The 19,020-nt window shown below is 49.9% G+C and overlaps 1 protein-coding gene and 1 non-coding gene across 3 annotated transcripts in view; one reads left to right on the top strand and one right to left on the bottom strand.

Annotated features, from left to right (window-relative positions):
* The window catches only part of SRL (sarcalumenin), a 52,597-nt gene that overhangs the window by 29,228 nt on the left and 4,349 nt on the right, over nt 1–19,020 (top strand). The window contains exons 3-7 of one of the 2 annotated variants that reach the window (XM_037154606.2): nt 9,840–10,793; nt 12,563–12,664; nt 13,755–13,850; nt 17,021–17,137; nt 18,110–18,343. In XM_037154606.2, coding sequence (XP_037010501.2) covers nt 9,840–10,793; nt 12,563–12,664; nt 13,755–13,850; nt 17,021–17,137; nt 18,110–18,343 — 1,503 coding nt within the window. The remainder of the gene's footprint in view (nt 1–9,839; nt 10,794–12,562; nt 12,665–13,754; nt 13,851–17,020; nt 17,138–18,109; nt 18,344–19,020) is intronic. The other variant, XM_053671599.1, reaches the window with a different exon arrangement.
* Nucleotides 7,289–7,394, bottom strand: LOC119056289 (U6 spliceosomal RNA). The gene has a single exon (XR_005083856.2). It is a non-coding gene; the product is annotated as a U6 spliceosomal RNA (small nuclear RNA).

Genomic DNA, 19,020 nt, shown 5'->3' with positions numbered 1-19,020 from the left:
GGAGCAAGTCAACTCCTTAGGGAGATATGGGATTTCCAGAATGTTCCACTATAGAGTAGCTTGAGTATTCTAGATATCTTTGCCTGTGGCATTTTCCAAGTCCTGGAGTCATAACTGAGTGTAGTGGATGGATTTGTTGGAAGGCTTTGAGAGTTTGTCCCATTTACGGAGCAGCAGACAGGGAGGCAGTCTTCTTTCCTTTTTGTCATGACCCGGGGTCTGGAGGGCTCCTCTGGTCCAGTCTCCTTGTGGCCTCTGCCATCCTCAATTCAGATAGCTAAGTGCTTGGGAACCAACTGTCCTTTGTCTCCTGGTTATGGAGACAATGAACCTCTTCTTTCATTCTTCTGGTGATACCAGGAGTATTGCACACTCACAGTGAATGTGTGGCTTGATGAAGGTGACCTCTGGGTAGTTAAACCCCACTCTGGTCCCTCCTCAAGTCTCTGTACAGAGCTCTCTTCAGGGACTCAGCCTGACACCAGGGCCCTCAGTGGACATTCTTTATAGGAACACTCTTCATAGGAACAACTGGGGGAATGGGTGGGTAATCCCAGGAATGCTGGGTTTCAGGGATAAGGTGAGTTGTGGATATAAAGAACTAGAAACATCAGGAAGAGAAAGAAGTCATGGCTGTTTGGAAACCTGCAAAACAAACCAGGGTGAGGGATCTAGAGATCTTGTGTTTTCATCTGTGCTTGACCTCAACTTGCTAGGTGGCTTCTAGTAGGTTTTTTTCCCTCTTTGGACCTTGGTTTCATTTGTGAAATGAAGTAATTGAGCTAGTTAGTTTTTAAGGTTTTCTTCCAGTTCTAGAAGTCTCTACCAAAAAACTAATGATAGGACTAAATAACAAAATGAGGTTTGGGGTCAGAATGTCCGGACCCAGAAGTGGAACCCATCTGTTTCAAATTCGGTGAAGACCTGTGGGAGAAAAGGTGGGAAGACTTGGTGTCTTGGTGCTTGGATAGCAGTTTTTCTGGAAGGGTTTATGGATGGGAGCGCACAGGGTTGAATATTTGCTCTTGTTGCCCCAGCTTCTGCCCTTGACTTGACCTTCTCTGAGAAGACTGGGGATGGGTAGCATCTCTGGTCTTTCAGGCAGTTGGGCATGAGATTTGCTAAGGACATCAAACTGCTGAGAGGATATGGGGGAGGCTTGGTGCTGCTAAGTGGGGTGAAGAGGTGCCTGTAGCTGTGTAGGCTTATGTATTAGGCCCTTCAAAGCCATGAAGGTATTAGGCCTGATTTCAGCCGAGCGGGACAAGCATAGCTCTATTTGAATGGGAGCTAGAACCACTCTCACTCCATCTTTGTGGTGCAGTCAAAGCTCTATTCTGGTGCAGTCAAAGCTCTATTCTTGAGGCCCAAGTCAATTCTGCATCCTGTGCTCACTTATCATAAGGACATGAGGCCGTGCTGGCACTGTGAATGGCCTCTCTCTGGTTGTGTTGCCATTTCTGAGAGTTGTGAAGGGCCCTCAATCACTCTGCCTCCAGCCAGGGCCTCTCATCCATTCCGTCAGACATGCCTTGATGAGTGGGTGTGTTTAGATGACCCCCTGAGTGTTCATTTGCATTTGGGTGAAGTGCAGGGTCACCTTGCTTTAGTGGCCAGATGGAAGAGGTCTAAGAGGTAGTTGGGAGAGTGGAAACCATGTGAGGCTTTAGAAGATTCTGGATGAGTAAGGGCTGGCTGAAACCAAGAGTCAGCGACTGTGGGAGTTAACTTGGGGCTCAGCAGAACAAGATCTGGGCCTGGGAGTGTTGACAGCTAAGATCCATTCCTGTCCCAGGCCAGCTGGAACCTCATGCAGAGAATAGGGCTACCCCCATGGTGCCTACAGCTCCTGGTCTAAGCTGCTTTTGGCTGGGAGAAGGGGAGACAGCCCCAGGTAGAAAGACCTCTCTTGGACTACTAACTGACCCCCCAGAAGCAGAGGGTCAAAAGGAGTAGAGAGAAAGTGAGCCATCTCAGCTTCTGTCCAAAGCTGTTTCTGTTTTGGCCCACTCAGTGACCGTGGGATTTGGCCTGGCATCTTTGCTCTTCTAGGAAATAATTACTGTAATACCTGACAATTGTAGAATGCTTTTAAACATCACTTGCTGTTCAAAATACTCCAAAGGGAATGACAAAATAAGTGCTATTATCTGCACTTTCTGTGGGCGAGTGGAGTTGAATATAGGCAGAATGAGGAGCAACTCAAGGTCATATTGCTGGTTAGTAAGACAGTAAACGAGTAGGTCCCAGCTTTCCCGACTTTCAGCTGCATCCAGAGAGACCAGTTTGACTCTGTGACAGATGGCAAAGGAAAGCCCTGAGATGTTCTGGCCCAGCTGGGAAGGTGTCAGATCCATTTCCAAGCTTGAGAATCAAGCTGACTTCCTTCAGCTTTCCTGGGTTGGGATGAGGCGGGCCTGGGCTCATTGTTCCCTCAACCTGCTAAGCCCATGACACCTCTGACCAGAACCCAACTTTGACTGGAACATTAGGAACCAGACTTCTTTGGCTCCTAGTTGGGTCTTTCTCCCTGCCTGGTGCTCCAAAGTTAAACCATCAATGTCCCAGAGGTCATCTTCACAGATCCCAGGGAGATTCTGTTTCTTTGGGTGGGAGGTGGGAGGAAGCCAGCCACTGGTCTCAGTTTATCTCGGAATCTAGCCTGCGTCTCTCTCTCTCCTTCCTTTCTTCTCCTATCCAGCTCCGCTTCTCTCAATGTAGGAAGTATGGCCTGCCGACTCCTGCAAGGATTTTTGTTCCTTCAGGCTTATCTCCAGGAACACTGGGGGCTCTATAGGTTGTTCCTTTAATAAATGAGTCTCACTGAGGGGTTAGGGCTTCATGTCTCACTTCTTCCAAAGGTATTTGCCTTATTTATTTATTTATTTATTTATTTATTTATTTATAGAGGGGAAGGGAAGGAGAGAGGGAGAGAAACATCAATGTATGGTTTTGTCTCATGTGTCCCCTGCTGGGAATGGGCCTGCAACCCAGGCATGTGCCCTGACTGGGAATCAAACCATGATCCTCAGGTTCGCAGGCCTGCGCTGAATCCACTGAGCTACACCAGCCAGGGTGGTATTTGCCTTTTGAAAGTGATGTTCACTGAGTCATTAATCCCCTGGGCATCAGTGTACACAGTGGCTGTGGGATTGTGGGCACTTTCTCTCTCTCTACCTTCCAAACCAAGAATTCCCAGAAACTAGAGGCGGGACAGGGAGTGATCTGTCAACTCTCTGGACTTTGTAGGTTAAAGACAGTTGTCTTGAAGTCTTAAGCTATCCTTTTTAAAGGGAGGGAGGAGAGGGTAGACTAAGAAGTTCTTGTCCTTCTGAGGCTGACGCACCCCCTCTTGTTTCTGGGGGCAGTGTCCTGTTGCCAGGAAAGCTCACAGGACTTGGAGTTGGTGGTAAGCTGGGTTCTAGAACCAGCCTGCTGCTAACTAACTTAACTAGCTCTGTGGCTTTGGGACAATCACTTAGGGCTTCAGGATTCTCATCAGTGAAATTAAACTAGTTGGTCTGTGAAGTGGTCACCTTTGGCCCCCAATCACATGATTCTCTCTTATTGGTGCCTTTATCATTGTATTCTATCCCTGGATCAATCATTTTTGGGGCTCAAGTCTAGCCAGGGACAAGCTGTTCTGGTGGTATTAGCCTTGACTTTAGGAGCTTGGCCAGGAGGCCAAAAAAACCTTCTGAGAGTGGCTGCCTTGTTCACTGCACCTTTGTCCTGTTGTCTGAAGGAGAAGAGGTAAAGGCTGACAAAATGAGGACAGAGAAGGTCTCAGGGGTCCTGGGAGAATGTGGGCAACCCTTGCCTCTTGAAAGTATTTTTCTGCCAAAGTCCTTTTTGGCACTGGCATCTGCCAAGCTGTCCAAAGGCTCATCTATCTAAGTAGTGAACGAAAAAGGGACCCTGAGCGGTGAGCATTTACTCTGTAATTAAGATCAAGAAGCAGTATGATGCCTGAAGAGGCCAGTGACTATTTTTTCCAGTCCAGGAGTGTTCAGAGATAAGATCTAGAACATGCACGGATTGGCGGGCTTGCTTCTGCTCTGTGAGCACTGTTTCTGAAGTACTGTCTGTCGGCTGCATGTGAGGCACAGCTGGTAAGATGTCCAAGTGTGGGAGGAGCATAGCCCAGTGGCAGATGTGGGGCTCCCTGGATGCCAAGACTGACTCCCTGGAGCCAGTATATCCTCCCACATAGAATTAGAAAGTGATTGTCCCCCTGGGACTTTATTACTGGTGACTCATTTGCATAATTGTGTATAAGTAATGGTCAAAGGCATTTTACCTGTGTTTGACTTTGGACTTGATAGTTTCAGTTCAAATGGATGAGAAGTCATGTGGAGGAATAACCTTGGAAGATCCTTAAAAGTATGTGCTAAAGAGACTTGGACAGTTTGGAATTGAGTTTATACTCTGTTCCATCAAGTTGGAATTAATTCAGCACTTAGAGATGGACACAAAACAGGTCAATAAAACTCTGTTCTGAGTAGATCTCTCTTCTTCCAATATCAAGACAAACTCTCTGACAGTTGGTACTGAGGGTGGCTCAGAGCTGTGGTTCTCAAATGTTGGTGTTCATTAGAATCACCTTGTGAAACACCGGATTCACACTGACACGCCCCTGCAGATGGGGCATCTGTGCTAGGAAAGCTCTCTGGTCTTAGATGCCACCTCCATGGGGGCCAGGGCACTTTGCTGTGTTCCATCCCACTCCTGGAATGGCTTGTTGAACGAACAGCTTGACCCTTCTGTATCTGATTCCTCATTTCAAGAGAAGTTAATAATCCTTGCTATCTCTGCCTCAGAAGACTGCTAGGAAGATGAAAGGAGAAGAACATGAAACAACTTGGGAAAGCATAAAGTTCTATGTGAAGGCAGGACGTCATCTAGCTCAGTGCCTGGCACGTGTTGATTAAACTGAAAAAAATAATGTAAGGGGGGCTCCTTGGGATGTTGGAGAAAATGATCCAGAGGAGGTTACAATTTTTAGGGAAAAGGTCGGGGAGGTAGGCTCAGTGGTGAGACAGACAGACCCAAGGAGAGCGGCTGGGCAGGAAGTACAAAATGGTGACTGAACTCCAGCTCTTACCCTCTAGTCACATCCATGGACTACTCTCACTTCATGGGATACAGTTTACAAACTACTTGGGAGCAGAAAGAACTCTAGGCTGACAGCCATGAACTTGGGCTCTGTCTCAGCCCAACCCCTGACCTTGGGCAAGCCTTTAAAGCTCCCTGGCCAGAGCTTCCTCCTCTATAGTTGGATCTGCCAAGGCCTTTGGCAACTCCAAAATTATCTGAGCCCACTTGAGAAGTGCTTTGGAAGGAGTTAGAAGCTGGGACATTAATTAGGTGTTTTGTTGGTAGAGGAGAGAAGAACTGAGCCTGGGACTACTGCTGAGGCTACGGATGAGGGGAACAGCTGAGGCTGACCCCCAAAGAAAGGCTGATGCCAGAGGGGGTATTGGGAGAGAAAGCAGAACCGATGCAGGCTATGCTGTGTCCGGAGTTCCAGCTTCTTAGGTGTATGGGCCTCCCCATGGTCTCCACTGCTGACTGGGGGTTTGCTATTCATGTACCCTGATGTAAGCATCCAGGCTTGTGTGGGGCTGGGGCGGTGGCCTTGGCAGCAGCACATACAGTACAGTACTACATGTCCTGGGATAGACCACGACTCATCTTACCAGACTCTTAATCTGTCCAGGGTATCCTGGGTCTTCTGCACTCTCCCCCATATTCTTCTCCAGGGACCAACATGGGGCCTCAGTGAGATGCAAGGGCGGTCAGGGAGGGAGGGAAGACACTGTGTTTGACTTCACAGAATTGAACTGAGTTTAATCAGAACCTCTCAAAGCCTCTGATTGTACCTTTCAGAGGAGAGATTGGGCCCAATGGTACAGGTGCTTCCTGGGGATTTAGCTCTGGGGCCCAGTGGCACAGATTGTTTCACTGACTTTATGTCAAAGAAATTATTTTTTGCCCAAAAAGGAAGGTCATAGGGCATGAAGCCATCACACTCAGTCTTTTTCACTCCAAATGGCTTAGCAGAAGGTCAAGGGCAGCTTGGCACTAAGTTGTAAGAACTAGGGAAGAGGATGGATGTAAATATGTATACACACATGTACACACTTGACTTCTATTTCTACCTAGGAATGGAAGTATACAACAGTATGAAGGTCATGGTAAACCCCCATAGTCTGGGGTCCTTATCTCCTTTGGTACTATGCAGCATTCACCCTCCTCAGGATCAGAGCATGTTTTAAGAATATTAGGAATACCACAGTCCTGGCTAGTGTTGCTCAGTGGATTGAGCTTGGGCCTGTGAACCAAAGGGTCACTGGTTTCATTCCCAGTCAGGGTACACATCTGGGTTTCAGGCCTGGTCCCCAGTGGGGGGGGCGGCATTTGAGAGGCAACCACACATTGATGTTTCTCTCCCTCTCTTTCTCCTTTCCTTCTTATCTCTAAAAATAAATAAATAATCTAAAAAAAAAAGAAATGCCACAGGTAGTCAGACCCATCTGATTTACCCAATATCATCACCATTTTCATCATTGTCACCCCCACCACTGTCACCATTATCACCACTACTATCACCACCACCACCACCACCACCACCACCACCACCACCATCATCATCATCATCATCATCAGGCAGCAATAGGAACCTGTGGAAAGGACTGTATTCCCCAGAGGAGAAGCTTCGACTGCTGCTGTCAGTCACATGGCAAGCCCCAGTTTATCCGTCCAGCTCGGGAGCCCCCAGTGCTCACTGGAGTGGGGAGAGGCTGGGAGCAGAAGCCTCAGGGGCAGGATTATTTGGCTGAGCAGTGGTTTGTAGCTTTGGCTGAATATTAGAATTACCTAATAATTTTTTTTGACTTACAAAAAATATTTTATTGTTGTTCAAGTACAGTTGTCTTCATTTACTCCCCACCACTTGCCCCCACCCCAGCCTTCCCGCCTCCCTCCCCTGATTCCACCCCCACTTGGTTTTGTCCATGTGTCCTTTATAGTTGCTCCTGAAAACCCTTCTCCTTTTTCCCTCCATTATCCCCTCCCACTTCCCCTCTGGTTACTGTCAGATTGTTCTTAATTTCAATGTCTCTGATTATATTTTGCTTGCTTGTTTATTTTGTTGATTAGGTTCCACTTGTAGGTGAGATCATATGGTATTTGTCTTTCACTGCCTGACTTATTTCACTTATCGTAATGCTCTCCGATTCCATCCATGCTGTTGCAAAGGGTAGGAGCTCCTTCTTTCTTTCTTCTGAAAAATATGGAATGCTTCATGAATTTGCGTGTCATCCTTGTGCAGGGGCCATGCTAATCTTCTCTGTGTCATTCCAATTTTAGTATATGTGCGCCAAAGACAGCACCACCCAATAACTTTTTTGATAAAGTGCTGGTGCTGGGGATATACCCTAATTCATTCAGAACCTTTAAGGAGGGGAAGAGGGATGAGTCCAAGAACCTAAGGGTTTCAGTACTGAGAACATTGGTTTAGAGGCAGTTTTATCATTTTTTACAGAGCTTCTCTAACTGTAATGTGAAAACAGATTGTTAAAATGTAGATTCGAGTTCTGTGGGTCTGGACAGGGGCCTGAGAGTCAGCATGTCTACCAGCCTCCCCCGGTGGTGCTGATGCTTTGGGTGCTACTCTCTGAGCAGCTGGGTATAGCACCCCTCCAGGGTCAGGCAGTCTCCTCTGCAACTCTGGAGTTAAACGGCCTCAGCCAGTGGCTGTGTAATGTTGGGCAGGGCATTTAGTGTCTGGTTCCAGTGCGCTCTTCTGTAAGATGGGGAGAAGAGTAAAACTTGTTTTACAGAAGCAAGTAAGATTCAGTAAGTTAAGTAAGATAAAGTAAATTAACATTTTACATATAAAGTGCTTCAGCATTGTACAGATGTCTCTCATTTGATGTACATGTGTCTTGCTGCCTAGAGTACTTGCAGTCTCCTTGGGTTACAGCAAGCGCCTTCAATAGTTTCTTTCTCCCAGAGAGTGATGGCGGGGGGAGAACTGTGTAGGTAAAGGAATCAGGACACACAGGCACATAGGGGTTCAGGGGTTAACCAAAGAAAGTTTTAATGAGTAACCTTCGGCTCCCTCACTAAAGGACCACACGAATTCTTATTGTTCCCAACTCTCACCTCTTCATAGCATTTTCCCTGGGCCAGGCAGGGTCCCAGCCCTGGGAACACAGGGAAGATTAAACCTTGGTTCCTGCAATCCAGGAGCCGGGGGGAATCTGGAGTGTGAGCTGGAGAGAAGGTGTGTGCGGGGAGGGGCGAGGTTCCCATGGATAGGGGCATCCGTGTGCTTCCCTACACACGCTGTGGCGTGAAAGGTCTGGACAAGGAGTGTGTGGTTCTGGTTTCTGGTCACCCACTGGCCAGACACCTGGTGTCCTGGTTAAGTCAAAGACTTTCTCTGGACCTTCAGTTCCGAAATGTGGCTGACAGCAGTGGGGGAGGTTTGGACGTGGTCACATATGTGAAAGTGCTTGGGGAAGTATAATATCAATCTACAGGGCTCCTTTATAATAAAAGGTGCTCAAACTTCCTATTCTTCTGAATTTGATAGGTTGCATCTGTGGGGACTATTGAGAATATATTTGTTTCTGGTGCCTCGAGGCTACCCCAGCTTTCAGGACACAAGATGCATGTGTACCCTCAGGCAGAGGGGTACCCCCAAGAAGTGGCTTTTCTTTGTTGAGGCAGAGACAGGAAGACCGGGCTGTAGCCCAAGAGAGGGGCATCTGGCTCAGCAGAGAGGAGGGAGGCTGCTTCCTCAAAAGAATCCTCGTGAGTCCAGGGAGCCCAGGGATTGCCTCAGCTGCCCCAGGGCAGACGGCCCTGTGGTCCTTCATCACTGTGAGCCAGCAGTGTTCCCCCATCGCAAGCCTCCTTAAACACATCTCAGTCTGGTTGGAAGGGGGGAAAAGGGGTAGGCTCAACTATCTCTTCTGGCCCCATTTTCCAAATAAATTAAACTTGTCCCTTGACAGAGGTCTCAGCACAGACTAGGCCCCTCCTTTGTTCTTTCCTGCTTTGCTCTCCCTGTGTCTCAGCTTCCTGGGTTTTATAAGGGGATCCCCTCAGAAGAGGTTGCCTGAGGCCACTGGGAAGCCCTGGCCCTTCTAGGTTGGGATATCTTTTTCTTGTCAGGCCACATCCCCCCTAATCTAAGGTAGCAAGGCCAGCAAATGCCTGCCCTTAAGGGGACAGAGTTGGATGTGTGACTTAATAAGGCTGAGAGCCACAAGTAATCCCCTAAGTACTCTGCTGTGTAACCTAAGATTATCTGGCCTGCATACACCTGTTTGCACTCCTTTACTGATAGCAGTATAAAAAGCAGGCTGGTTAATGACTCTAGGAACTGACAGGGCATCTGTCCTATCTTGGAAAGATCTCCTAGTGAGCCAGGCTGCATGTGCCTGCATGCCCGTGACATGGCTGAGGAAGGAGTAGAAGGGCTCATCCAGTTTCCATCCCTACACAGTCACTGGGACCCAGCGGGAGGCTCAGTCAGGGCCAGGGAAGGAGCTGGGGGTGAGGGGCAGCCGGTCAGTCCAGCAGTGACAGACAGTGGGTCTGTAACTCCCTCAGCCACGGCCTGTAAGTCTTAGGAGGGGGGCAGAGTAACACCCCCGTCCCCTGCCTGCTGCTCAGGGCAGTTACGAAGACCAGGGAGGGAGATGCTACTGATACCAGGTTCACACCTCACTGCTGGAAGGTGGGAGCTAGGTTGTTAGACTCTTTTGAGAAGCAAAGCGAGTGCCAACCCTGTGAAACTGACTAATCGTGTTCTAATCATTTAGAACTGCAAGTTTCTGCTTCGGGTGGCACAGAAGATGTTGGCAATTTGTTGGAGAATCATTTCTCTGCTGGAGATGCAAGTCTAGAGGAGAAGGAAAGGGCGCTTCTTGCAGAGGCGGCCCCTCGAGAGAAGAATCTGCTCCTTCACTCCCCAGATGGCAGGGAGGCTGAGAGCTCGGAAAAGACTGCCACAGGGGCCTCCACCGCTGCCCCCAGCCCAGGCTCTGACCCTGAAGCCAGCCTCTCCAATGCCTCAGCTCCCCTGGGGGACCCTGTGGAGCTACCAGGAGCAAACTCCCTCACTCCGGAAGGGGAGTGGGGAACCGGGGAAGAAGGGAGGCCAGAGCTCAGTTTGAGAGAGGGCCCAGCAGAGGAGGTGGAAGGACAGGCTGAGAGTGGCGTGGTCCCTGAGGAAGCCAAAGAGGTCCCAGGGGACAGCCCAGCACAGGGAGCAGCGGTGGGCACTGCAGGGCCTGAAGGCACAGGGACCTTTCCTGTGGCGGTAGAGACGGCGGGCGAAGGCATCCCAGGGCCTGATCAGGGGCCAGGAAAGCCAGTTGGAGTCATGGACGTGGACATAAGAGCCAGGGAGGGGCCTGAGGACCAGGGGGAACCCAGCCCAGCTGTGGAGACAGGGGGCGCCCAGGAGGACCACCCCCTGGAGGGCCAGGTGCCAGGGACGTTGGAGGAGGATCTGAAAGCTGCATCTTCTGAGGAAGAGGGTGGTGGCCTCAGCAGAGGCGAGGAAGGAGGAGCTCCATCCCAAGAAGAATCAGAAGAGGACAACAACCACGGGGCTAGCTCAGAGGAAGCAGGGGACACCTCCGAGGAAGCATCAGGAACCCCAGGCCGTGGGGACAAGGGGGCCCCGCTGAGCTTCCAGGAGCTGAATCCAGGGCCTGAGGGGGACGAGGTCCCAGAGGCTGAGGCAGACGAACCCGTGGAGGGGCCTCAGGGTAGGGGACCCCAGAATTGCTTCAGTATTTGGGCAGCTGCATTCTTCTGGAAGTCTTGTATGTAGTGGGTCAGGCAGGGACAGGGTGGAGTGGGAGAGCCCCAGCTAGCTTGGGTTTGCTGGGTGGACCCCCAGTCCAGGGTATCTGGCCCAGAGGGCGGTTTCAGACTGCTCATGAGCTACTTCTTCCCAGTTTGGAGGGACTCAGTGACAGACCACACCATGGAGGGCCCAGAGGAGCCTGGTCACTCTTTAGTTAGGCCCTCAGAAGCCTGTCTTTTAGGATCCATGATACAGTTTAACACCGACCAGTGCCTTAGTCTATAGGACAAAGAACATGGTGGCAGGGTTTGAGGCCCTGTGCAGGCTGGTGGAGAGACGTACGGGTGGGGGCGTAGGTTGGGAGTCCTCCCCTGGGAGCACATCACTGGGCTGACACACGGGGCTTCTCCTTGAAGACTACGCCGTGCCAGGTGGGGTGAACTGGGCCTGGGGTCAGGATTGCAATAAGAAATCTCTCTGGCTGTGACACTGATATCCCACAACTGTCCACCCGGGGCGGCTACAGATGCAGGACTGGAGGATAGGGAAGGGGGAGGGCAGGCCAAAGCCATTGGGCAACATTGGGGAGGCGCTGAATCCCCGGTATGGCCGGGATGCCCATGGCCACTTCCACTGAGGATGGTGGCCTGGACCAAGAGCTGGGCTTTTAGGATGGAGAAACCGGGCTCGATCTTCACCCTCCAGTGTGACTTCCCTGCGGTTTCCCTGCAGAGTTCAGTGTCCATACCTCTCCTCAGCTGCTCCACAAGACATACAGATTCTTCTCTTTTTCCATCCTTGGTGGAACTAGTCTCCCTCTTCCCCACAGGCCCAAGGCCAGCCCACTTTTGATTACTTAAAATCCTTTGTGCAGCTGTTTGGGTAGAAACGGTCTCCCTGGGGACCTGCGGGCAGTCCTGGGCATCTCTTGCTTGGCCAGAAGCAACAGTTGAAGCCCTCTTTCCCCAGCGGCCCCTTTTGCATGTGCTTCATGGCAGCCTTGTAAACCTGATCACATGCTCATTTGATCAGGTCAGTTTGCTTAGAACCCCTCCCTGGCTTTCAGTGCCACTAGGACAAGGTGTGGACTCCTGTGGTCCTCTAAGACCGGGCATGCTAGCTCCGGTGGAGCGCTCCTGCCCTACCGCACGCACCCCTCACCCACTGAGGCCCAGCCGCTCTTCCTGCCGCGTCACTCCTGTCTGCTCTCCCTAGGTAGCTTCTCACACAATGGATCTCAGCTCACAGGCGGCCTCTCGGGGAAGTTTTCTGACCCCCCACCCCCATAAGACTTCTTAGGAACACTTGTTAGGCCCTCAGAGCTTCTGGAATCTTCCCTTCCATGGCCCATCACTCTTTATAATTACCGCATTACTTTTAAGATTATTTCTCCCCTCACCCCACTATACTGCAGGAGAACACTGCAAGGTCAGGAGCTGTGTCTATTTTTAAGCACCACTGTATTCCCAGCAAGATGCTTGGTGCTTGGCAATCACAAGTGCTTAATCAATATTTGCTGAATACATAAAATGGATCGTGGAGCTTCACAGAAGTTGAGTTTGGATTTTTATAGTCCTTCCTAGAGATGGAACGCCATTCAGTTGAACTTGGCAAGCCCTCTGTCAGCGCTACTTCAAGGCCCCGGCTGTGTTGTCCGTGTTGAGAGGGGCTTAGAGCCCAGCTGGCTCTTAGCTTAGCTCTAACCCTGCTTTTTGCTTCCATCTCCAGAAGAGGCGGAGGATGTGAGTGAAGAAGCCCCACTGAGGGACCGCTCCCACATTGAGAAAACTCTGATGCTGGACGAGGACAAGCCAGCCGACGATTACTCTGGTAACCAGAGGAAGAAGGAGCCGGGCCTTGGGCTGGGGCTGGGAGAGCCTTCGGGGCTGGGGCTCTGAGGCCAGTGGACACCCCAGAGAGGAAAGCCCTGGAGGTAGGGGCCTTGGCAGAGGAGGCTCTGCAAGCAGCGTCCAAGGCCTGGGGGCTCTGCATTGGCAGGGAGGAGGAAATGCGGTCCAACCAGAGGGAACAGGGAGAGGGTAAGAGGACAAATCCCAGTGCTGTGTCTGAGGGTGGTGCCAGTCTCCGCACTGTGGCTGGGGAGCGGCGTCAATGGAGTTCATCACATTTGCTTTGGTTTTTTTACAGTTTATAAAGCCCTCTCATGCCCAGTATTTCATTTTACCCTTGTAATAATCCAAGGCTTTCAGCGTAGCTTACTATCTCCTCTTAGCTGAGTTAGTGAAAGCTCAGAGCAAGGCAGAACTTGCTATGGCGCACAGCTAGAGAGGCTGTCCAAGGTGCGGGCTCTGACCCTCAGGCCCTCTTCCCAACTTTGTACCTCACACCCTGCTTCATGCCCTTTGAGCTCCCAGCCTCGCCCCTGTGAGTCACTTCTCCATGGAGTCATGCTGTTCCCAAGCAGACATTTGGGACTCTGCATCCTTCCTGGGGCACCAGGGAGTGTGGCTAGGGGCCAGGGTGGCCATTCTGTGGGCTTGCTTAGTGCCATGCCTCCTTGCCCTCTGAGCCTAAGTCCAGCAGAACTGGAGATGAGGGCGGGGAGAAGGAGACAGGGTTCTTCTCTGCAGTAGAAAGGGCCTTCAGTTAGCTGAAGGCTGATGTGCTTCAGGCACACTACTGAAGAGGGGGAAGAGAGGGTCAGGTTAAAAAGAAATAGCCCAGGAGACTCTGGGGGATGGGGAGAGAATGCCTTGGGTTTAAAGACTTCCAAGGGTTGGGATGTGGACCAATTCCCTTCTTGAATGCTTATATACGGGCAGTTGCCAGGCTGCCGATGTTCTCTGCTCCCCACTAGGGTGGGCTGTAGCTGCCCTGGGAAGTGAGCTGGCCCATGGTGGTCAGCAGTCTGTAGTACCCTGATGCCTGATGCCCCTGCTTCATCTTTCTCTGTCCCCAGTGGTCCTGCAGCGGCTTCGAAAGATCTACCATTCGTCCATCAAACCCCTGGAGCAGTCGTACAAGTACAATGAGCTTCGGCAGCACGAGATCACAGGTACAGCTGGTGTCCCAAGGTTAGGCCTGTACCTCCAACATGTCCGCTCTCCCCCATGTCTGTGAGGACCCTGGGCTGGGCCTGTGTCTGCCTGTGGTGGACACTGGACACTGGAACTGAACTCAGGATCCTAAGTTCTTGGAGACCTCAGTCACGTGAACCATCCTTTCACTGCAGGAGTACCCCAGAACTGGCACAGGGTTTTCCAGAGAGCATTTCACTTGTAAGCACTCATGCTTCAGTAGCACAGCTTTGGTTTCCAAGGGCAGTGATGCCAGTTTCTGTCCCTCGTGTGCCCAAAGGCCCGCATAGCTCCCTGTGCGTGTAGCGATCACGTCTTAAGTGCCCTGATGGGCCTGGAATCCTAACCTCCTCCCGTTAACTCCTCTTGGTCGGCTTCCCTCCGGTCTGGATTCTTTTAAAAATTGGTTTTCAGAATAATAAAATATGGTGTACTTGTTGCCAAAAAAATCTCCCAAATTCAAATAGTGTCAAGGAGTATACATTGAAAAATAAAATCCCCTTTCTTGATTTCCATTTCCTCCAGTTTCACTCCCCAAGACCCCCACTGTTATGGTTCCTCATGAACACGTTTCCTCTGCATACATGAGCATATATAAGCTTGCCTTTTCCAGTGTGTCTTTGTGAACACACATCACAAAACTCTGTGTGTGTGTAGTTCCTTTTGCCCTTTCTGATGCCTGTGTGGATGCATTGCACTGGAAAACCACCTCGTGATGGAAAATGCGGTGTTTGCATTTTCCATTTTTAAGAATATTATAAGCATTATTATAATTCATGCATATTTCACACAGGTATATTTGTATGATAAATTTTTAGAAGTGGAGAACTGGAAATTAAACATTTTGATAGTCGTTGTCAAATTGCCTGAGGCTCTACCAATTTGTACCCACAATGACAGGATATGAGGGCTCTTATTCCCCCACACTGATGCCTTTTTTAAGTGTTATTCATCTTTTAAAACTTTAATAATGGTATCTACTTGTTGTTTGAATGGTGAGTGGTATTAACACATCTTTTTGTGTTATTTGGCTCTTTCTGTATTATCTCCTGTGATGCTCTTGATGGTTGTAAAGCAGATAGGGCATTTCTTCTCTACACCTTCTTCCTGCTTTCCAGAGGAAGGACCAGATGCCCAGGGAAATGCTGGTCTAACCAGGATCATATAGGGAAGTGGGGGCTGCTACTGTCTCCTTCCCAAGACAACGCCCTGTTTCACAATGATCTCTTTTGTGCAAGTCTAAGAGCCAATGATACTCTGTTTTATTTTAAACTTTTATTTAGTTATTTTTCGAGTACAGTTTTTTGTCTATTTCTCCCACCCCAGCCCCTCCCCCCGCCCCGTGCTCCCCACCTCCCTCCCATTTCCACCCTCCTTAGTTCTCGTCCCTGTGTCCTTCCTATTTGTTCCTCTGCCAGCGATACTCTTTGGCTTCACAGGGAAGGTACAGGTGTTGGTGTGAGGTCACAGTCTCCCAGTTGCTTCCCTGCCCCCCCCTTGCCTGCTCCTGCAGCCCTCAGAGCTAGGAGCTTGGCCCCGAGGCTGTGGGCTGCCCCAGGAATAGCTTTTAGTAGGGAGGGCATCCTGACTCCTGACCTTACTTTCTGGGCTGGGCTCGTCTCCCCTCGTCTCCCCTCCTCTCCCACCAGTACTGGGACTCCACCGTGCCCTTGGGCAGTCTCCCGTACAGCCTCTGCTCCTCTCTCTTCAGTGTCTCACCTGTGGCCTCCTGCATGTGCCAGTAATGCCCCCTGCTGCAGAGGGTTGAAACAGCAGCCCAGGAAAGCCTTGGTGGTGATTTGTCTCAGTGAAGGCTGGAAGTCCAGTTCCCTTTGGCGTCCCCTGTCTGGGTGGGGGTAAAATAAATTTTTTTTGTAGGATTGCAGTGTTATTATTGGGAATTTCTGCCACCCCCTTAACCTGCTTATTTCTTGCTGTCGCCGATCCAGGGGTTGATACCCATAGAGATACCAGTGACTCATGAGGGCAGGGCCATGGTGTTGCTTTCAGGCAGTAAATATGTGTCTGCCACTTACGAGACACCACCTTGGTTTTCTGGGACTTGGTCCCACCCTAAAGAAAGAAAGCTAGTACATCAATAAACAAGGTGCAGAAAAAGAATACCATACTCCTCCTTCTACAAAAAAGATGGAGAACATGCTCTCTAATGTTGCTTATAAATGCATGAAAATATCTGAAAGAATATGTAGGGGGGCGTGTTATGGCCTAGGCAGACTGGGGACAGGGATGTGAGACTTCTCACTGTGTGCCTTATTATACTTTGATTTTAGACTCAAGAAATTAAATAAATTAAAACAGAAAAAAAATTAATGGAGTGCCTACTGTTTTGTGGCCTATCTGCTAGGCTCAGGGAGACAAAGAAGTCTGGAGAATTTTAGGCGCTAAATTATATAGGACTGGCCCTGTGTGATTCAGTACGAGGGTGGTCACATCCCGTGTCGAAAGCCTCTCCCCTCCCCCTTCCTGACTGCTGGTTTTGAAAGCACTGGGACCTCAGCTGGAGTGGTCTATGTGGAGTGCTCTCTCTACCACTGGGCACGAATTGCCTGGTCTTGGTCTTGGGAACCGACAAATATGTCATGGACTTTGGAGGCTAATATTGGAGACTGGCCCCAGACCTCAGGGTCAGGCTGAGCCTGAAGCGGGATTTCAAGAGGCACAGCTAAGGGGACGGAGTCTAGCGACAGGCAGCATCAGAGTCCAGGCCGCCCAAGATTGGGTAAGCCTCCCCCAAACCCTTTCTTTTGTCACCAATCAAGATAGCGGAGTTGCCACCATTCCCCAAGTGGCAGCTGTCTGCTCCCCTCTTATCAACGCTCCTTTCCCAGATCTAAACAGGAGGCCTGATTCGGGGTAACCTCTGCGTCAGTGTCTGTTGACGTCACTCAGGGCCTCCTTCTGGCGCTAGCGTGCCGAGGATCTGTGCAAGGCCCAGACGGTGTCTTCCGGTGTTTTCTTCACGGAGAGACTGCACCTGTGTGGAGAGAGGTGTGCCACTGGCTGCTACCTGCTGTCTGGCCCACCGCAGAATTCCACACCCAGTTAGACGGACCGGGAAGAACTGCGTCGCTCCTGTAGTGAGAAACTGTGTCGGTTCACTCCTGTCTCTAACTCCTGCTGCCCACAGATGGGGAAATCACTTCCAAGCCAATGGTGCTGTTTCTGGGACCGTGGAGTGTCGGCAAATCCACCATGATAAACTACCTCCTCGGGTTGGAAGACACTCGCTACCAGCTTTATACAGGTAAAAGTGAGATTATCTTGCCTGATTCTTGGTGCTTCAGTGTGATGTGTAGAATCACTATGGAAACATCAAAACACTTACATGTATCTTCAACATAATAATGAATATCGCATACAGTAAACCAAAAGCTACATTCCTGTTGGTAGCAGCATTATTCACAGTGTGTAAGAGGTGGACAACCCAAATATCCATTAATGGATGAATGGATAAACAAAACGTGGTTCACCCATATAGTGAAATATTTTTTTAATGTATTCTTAAAAATGATATTATTTATTTATTTTTAGAGAGGGGAAAGAAAGGAGAAAGGGAGGGAGAGAAACATCAGTGTGTGGTTGCCTCTTGCATGTCCCCCACTGGGGGCCTGGCCCACAACCCAGGGATGTGCCCTGACTGGGAATCGAACCAGCGACCTTTTGGTTTGCAGGCCGGCAGTCAATCCATGGAGCCACACCAGCCAGGGCCATATAGCAAAATATTATTTAGCCCTAACAAGTTATAAAGTTCTGATACATGCTATACAACATGGATGAAACTTGGGGATATTATGCTTGGTGAAATAAACCAATTTGTCACATGACTCCACTTATATGAGGTCCCTAGGGTCATCAAATTCATAGAGAAAGAAAGTAGAGTGGTAGTTGTTGCCAGGGGATGGGGAAGGTAGGAATGCGGAGTTAGCGTTTACTGGACATGGGTCAGGGTTAGGGGTGATGGACACGTTCTGGAGATAGATGATGGTCATGGGTGGACATGAATGCACTGAATGCCACTGAACTGTACACATAAAATGGTTAAAATGGTAAATTTCATGTTATATATATTATCACCGTTAAAAAGTCACTAGCTTAGCAAGCATAGTGTCTGATTCTTGTGGCAAACCCTCCCTGAAACACGTTGTTTACCCACGATGCGTCGCTCTCTTCCCCAGAGCTGACTGTGCTCCTGCTAACCTTGTGCCTCTGTGTGCAGGCGCCGAGCCCACTACCTCTGAGTTCACGGTCCTCATGCATGGGCCCAAGCTAAAAACCATTGAGGGTATTGTCATGGCTGCTGACAGTGCCCGGTCCTTCTCACCCCTCGAGAAGTTTGGCCAGAATTTCCTGGAAAAGTTGATTGGCATCGAGGTTCCACATAAACTTCTAGAGCGAGTCACTTTTGTGGATACACCAGGCATCATCGAGAACCGAAAGCAGCAAGAAAGAGGTAATTTAGCGCTCATATCTGACATAGGGTGTGCTTTATTTTAGAAAACTGTTCTTAACGGTGGGTGGTAGACAAGCAGGGGAGAGGAAATATGGCCAGCCTTGTCCAACACCAGGGGATGTGCTCTCCGCTTCCAGCCTCTTGTTGTCACTGTGGTGTCACTTAGGTGTGGAGTGCCTTGTCCTTTTACCTCCCCAAGGACTGATCTGGTGGGGAGGTGATCATTTTTTCTCAGGAGGAAACCAATGTTCTCTGTAAGTAGCTCCTCAGGGTCCCATGCTGGGCCTGAGCTGTCTTTGGGAGGCCCAGGCTGTCCTGGCTAATTAAGAGCCTGGACTAATTAGATCCCAGTCCAGGTGTACTTGACCTCTGGCTAACCTGGGCCTGGGTTGAACCTGACCTTTAATTCTTCCTGCTCCACCAGGCTTGCTTCAACATAAGCTTGTAACAAAAGCCCTACTTGCCTTCACGTGGCAGGGGAATGCCACTTTGGGCCCGGCAGGCACTAGATGATAACATGGGCCACTGAGAGTCGCCATGACCCAAGCTTATCTGCAGAGAATGAGTCATAATGGCATTTGTAGGGTATGTGACTGGAGACGACAGATCTCAGTTAATGGCTATCACTCCATTTTGGTTATAACCAGACACTGTTTTATGGCTAGTAGTAATATTAT

This window comes from Artibeus jamaicensis, unplaced genomic scaffold (genome assembly GCF_021234435.1).
Source record: "Artibeus jamaicensis isolate MK-2021 breed Jamaican fruit bat unplaced genomic scaffold, CSHL_Jam_final contig_700, whole genome shotgun sequence".
NCBI lineage: Eukaryota > Metazoa > Chordata > Mammalia > Chiroptera > Phyllostomidae > Artibeus > Artibeus jamaicensis.
The sequence above is the reverse complement of the archived record's forward strand: the minus strand, read 5'-3'. Positions and strand labels throughout refer to the sequence as shown.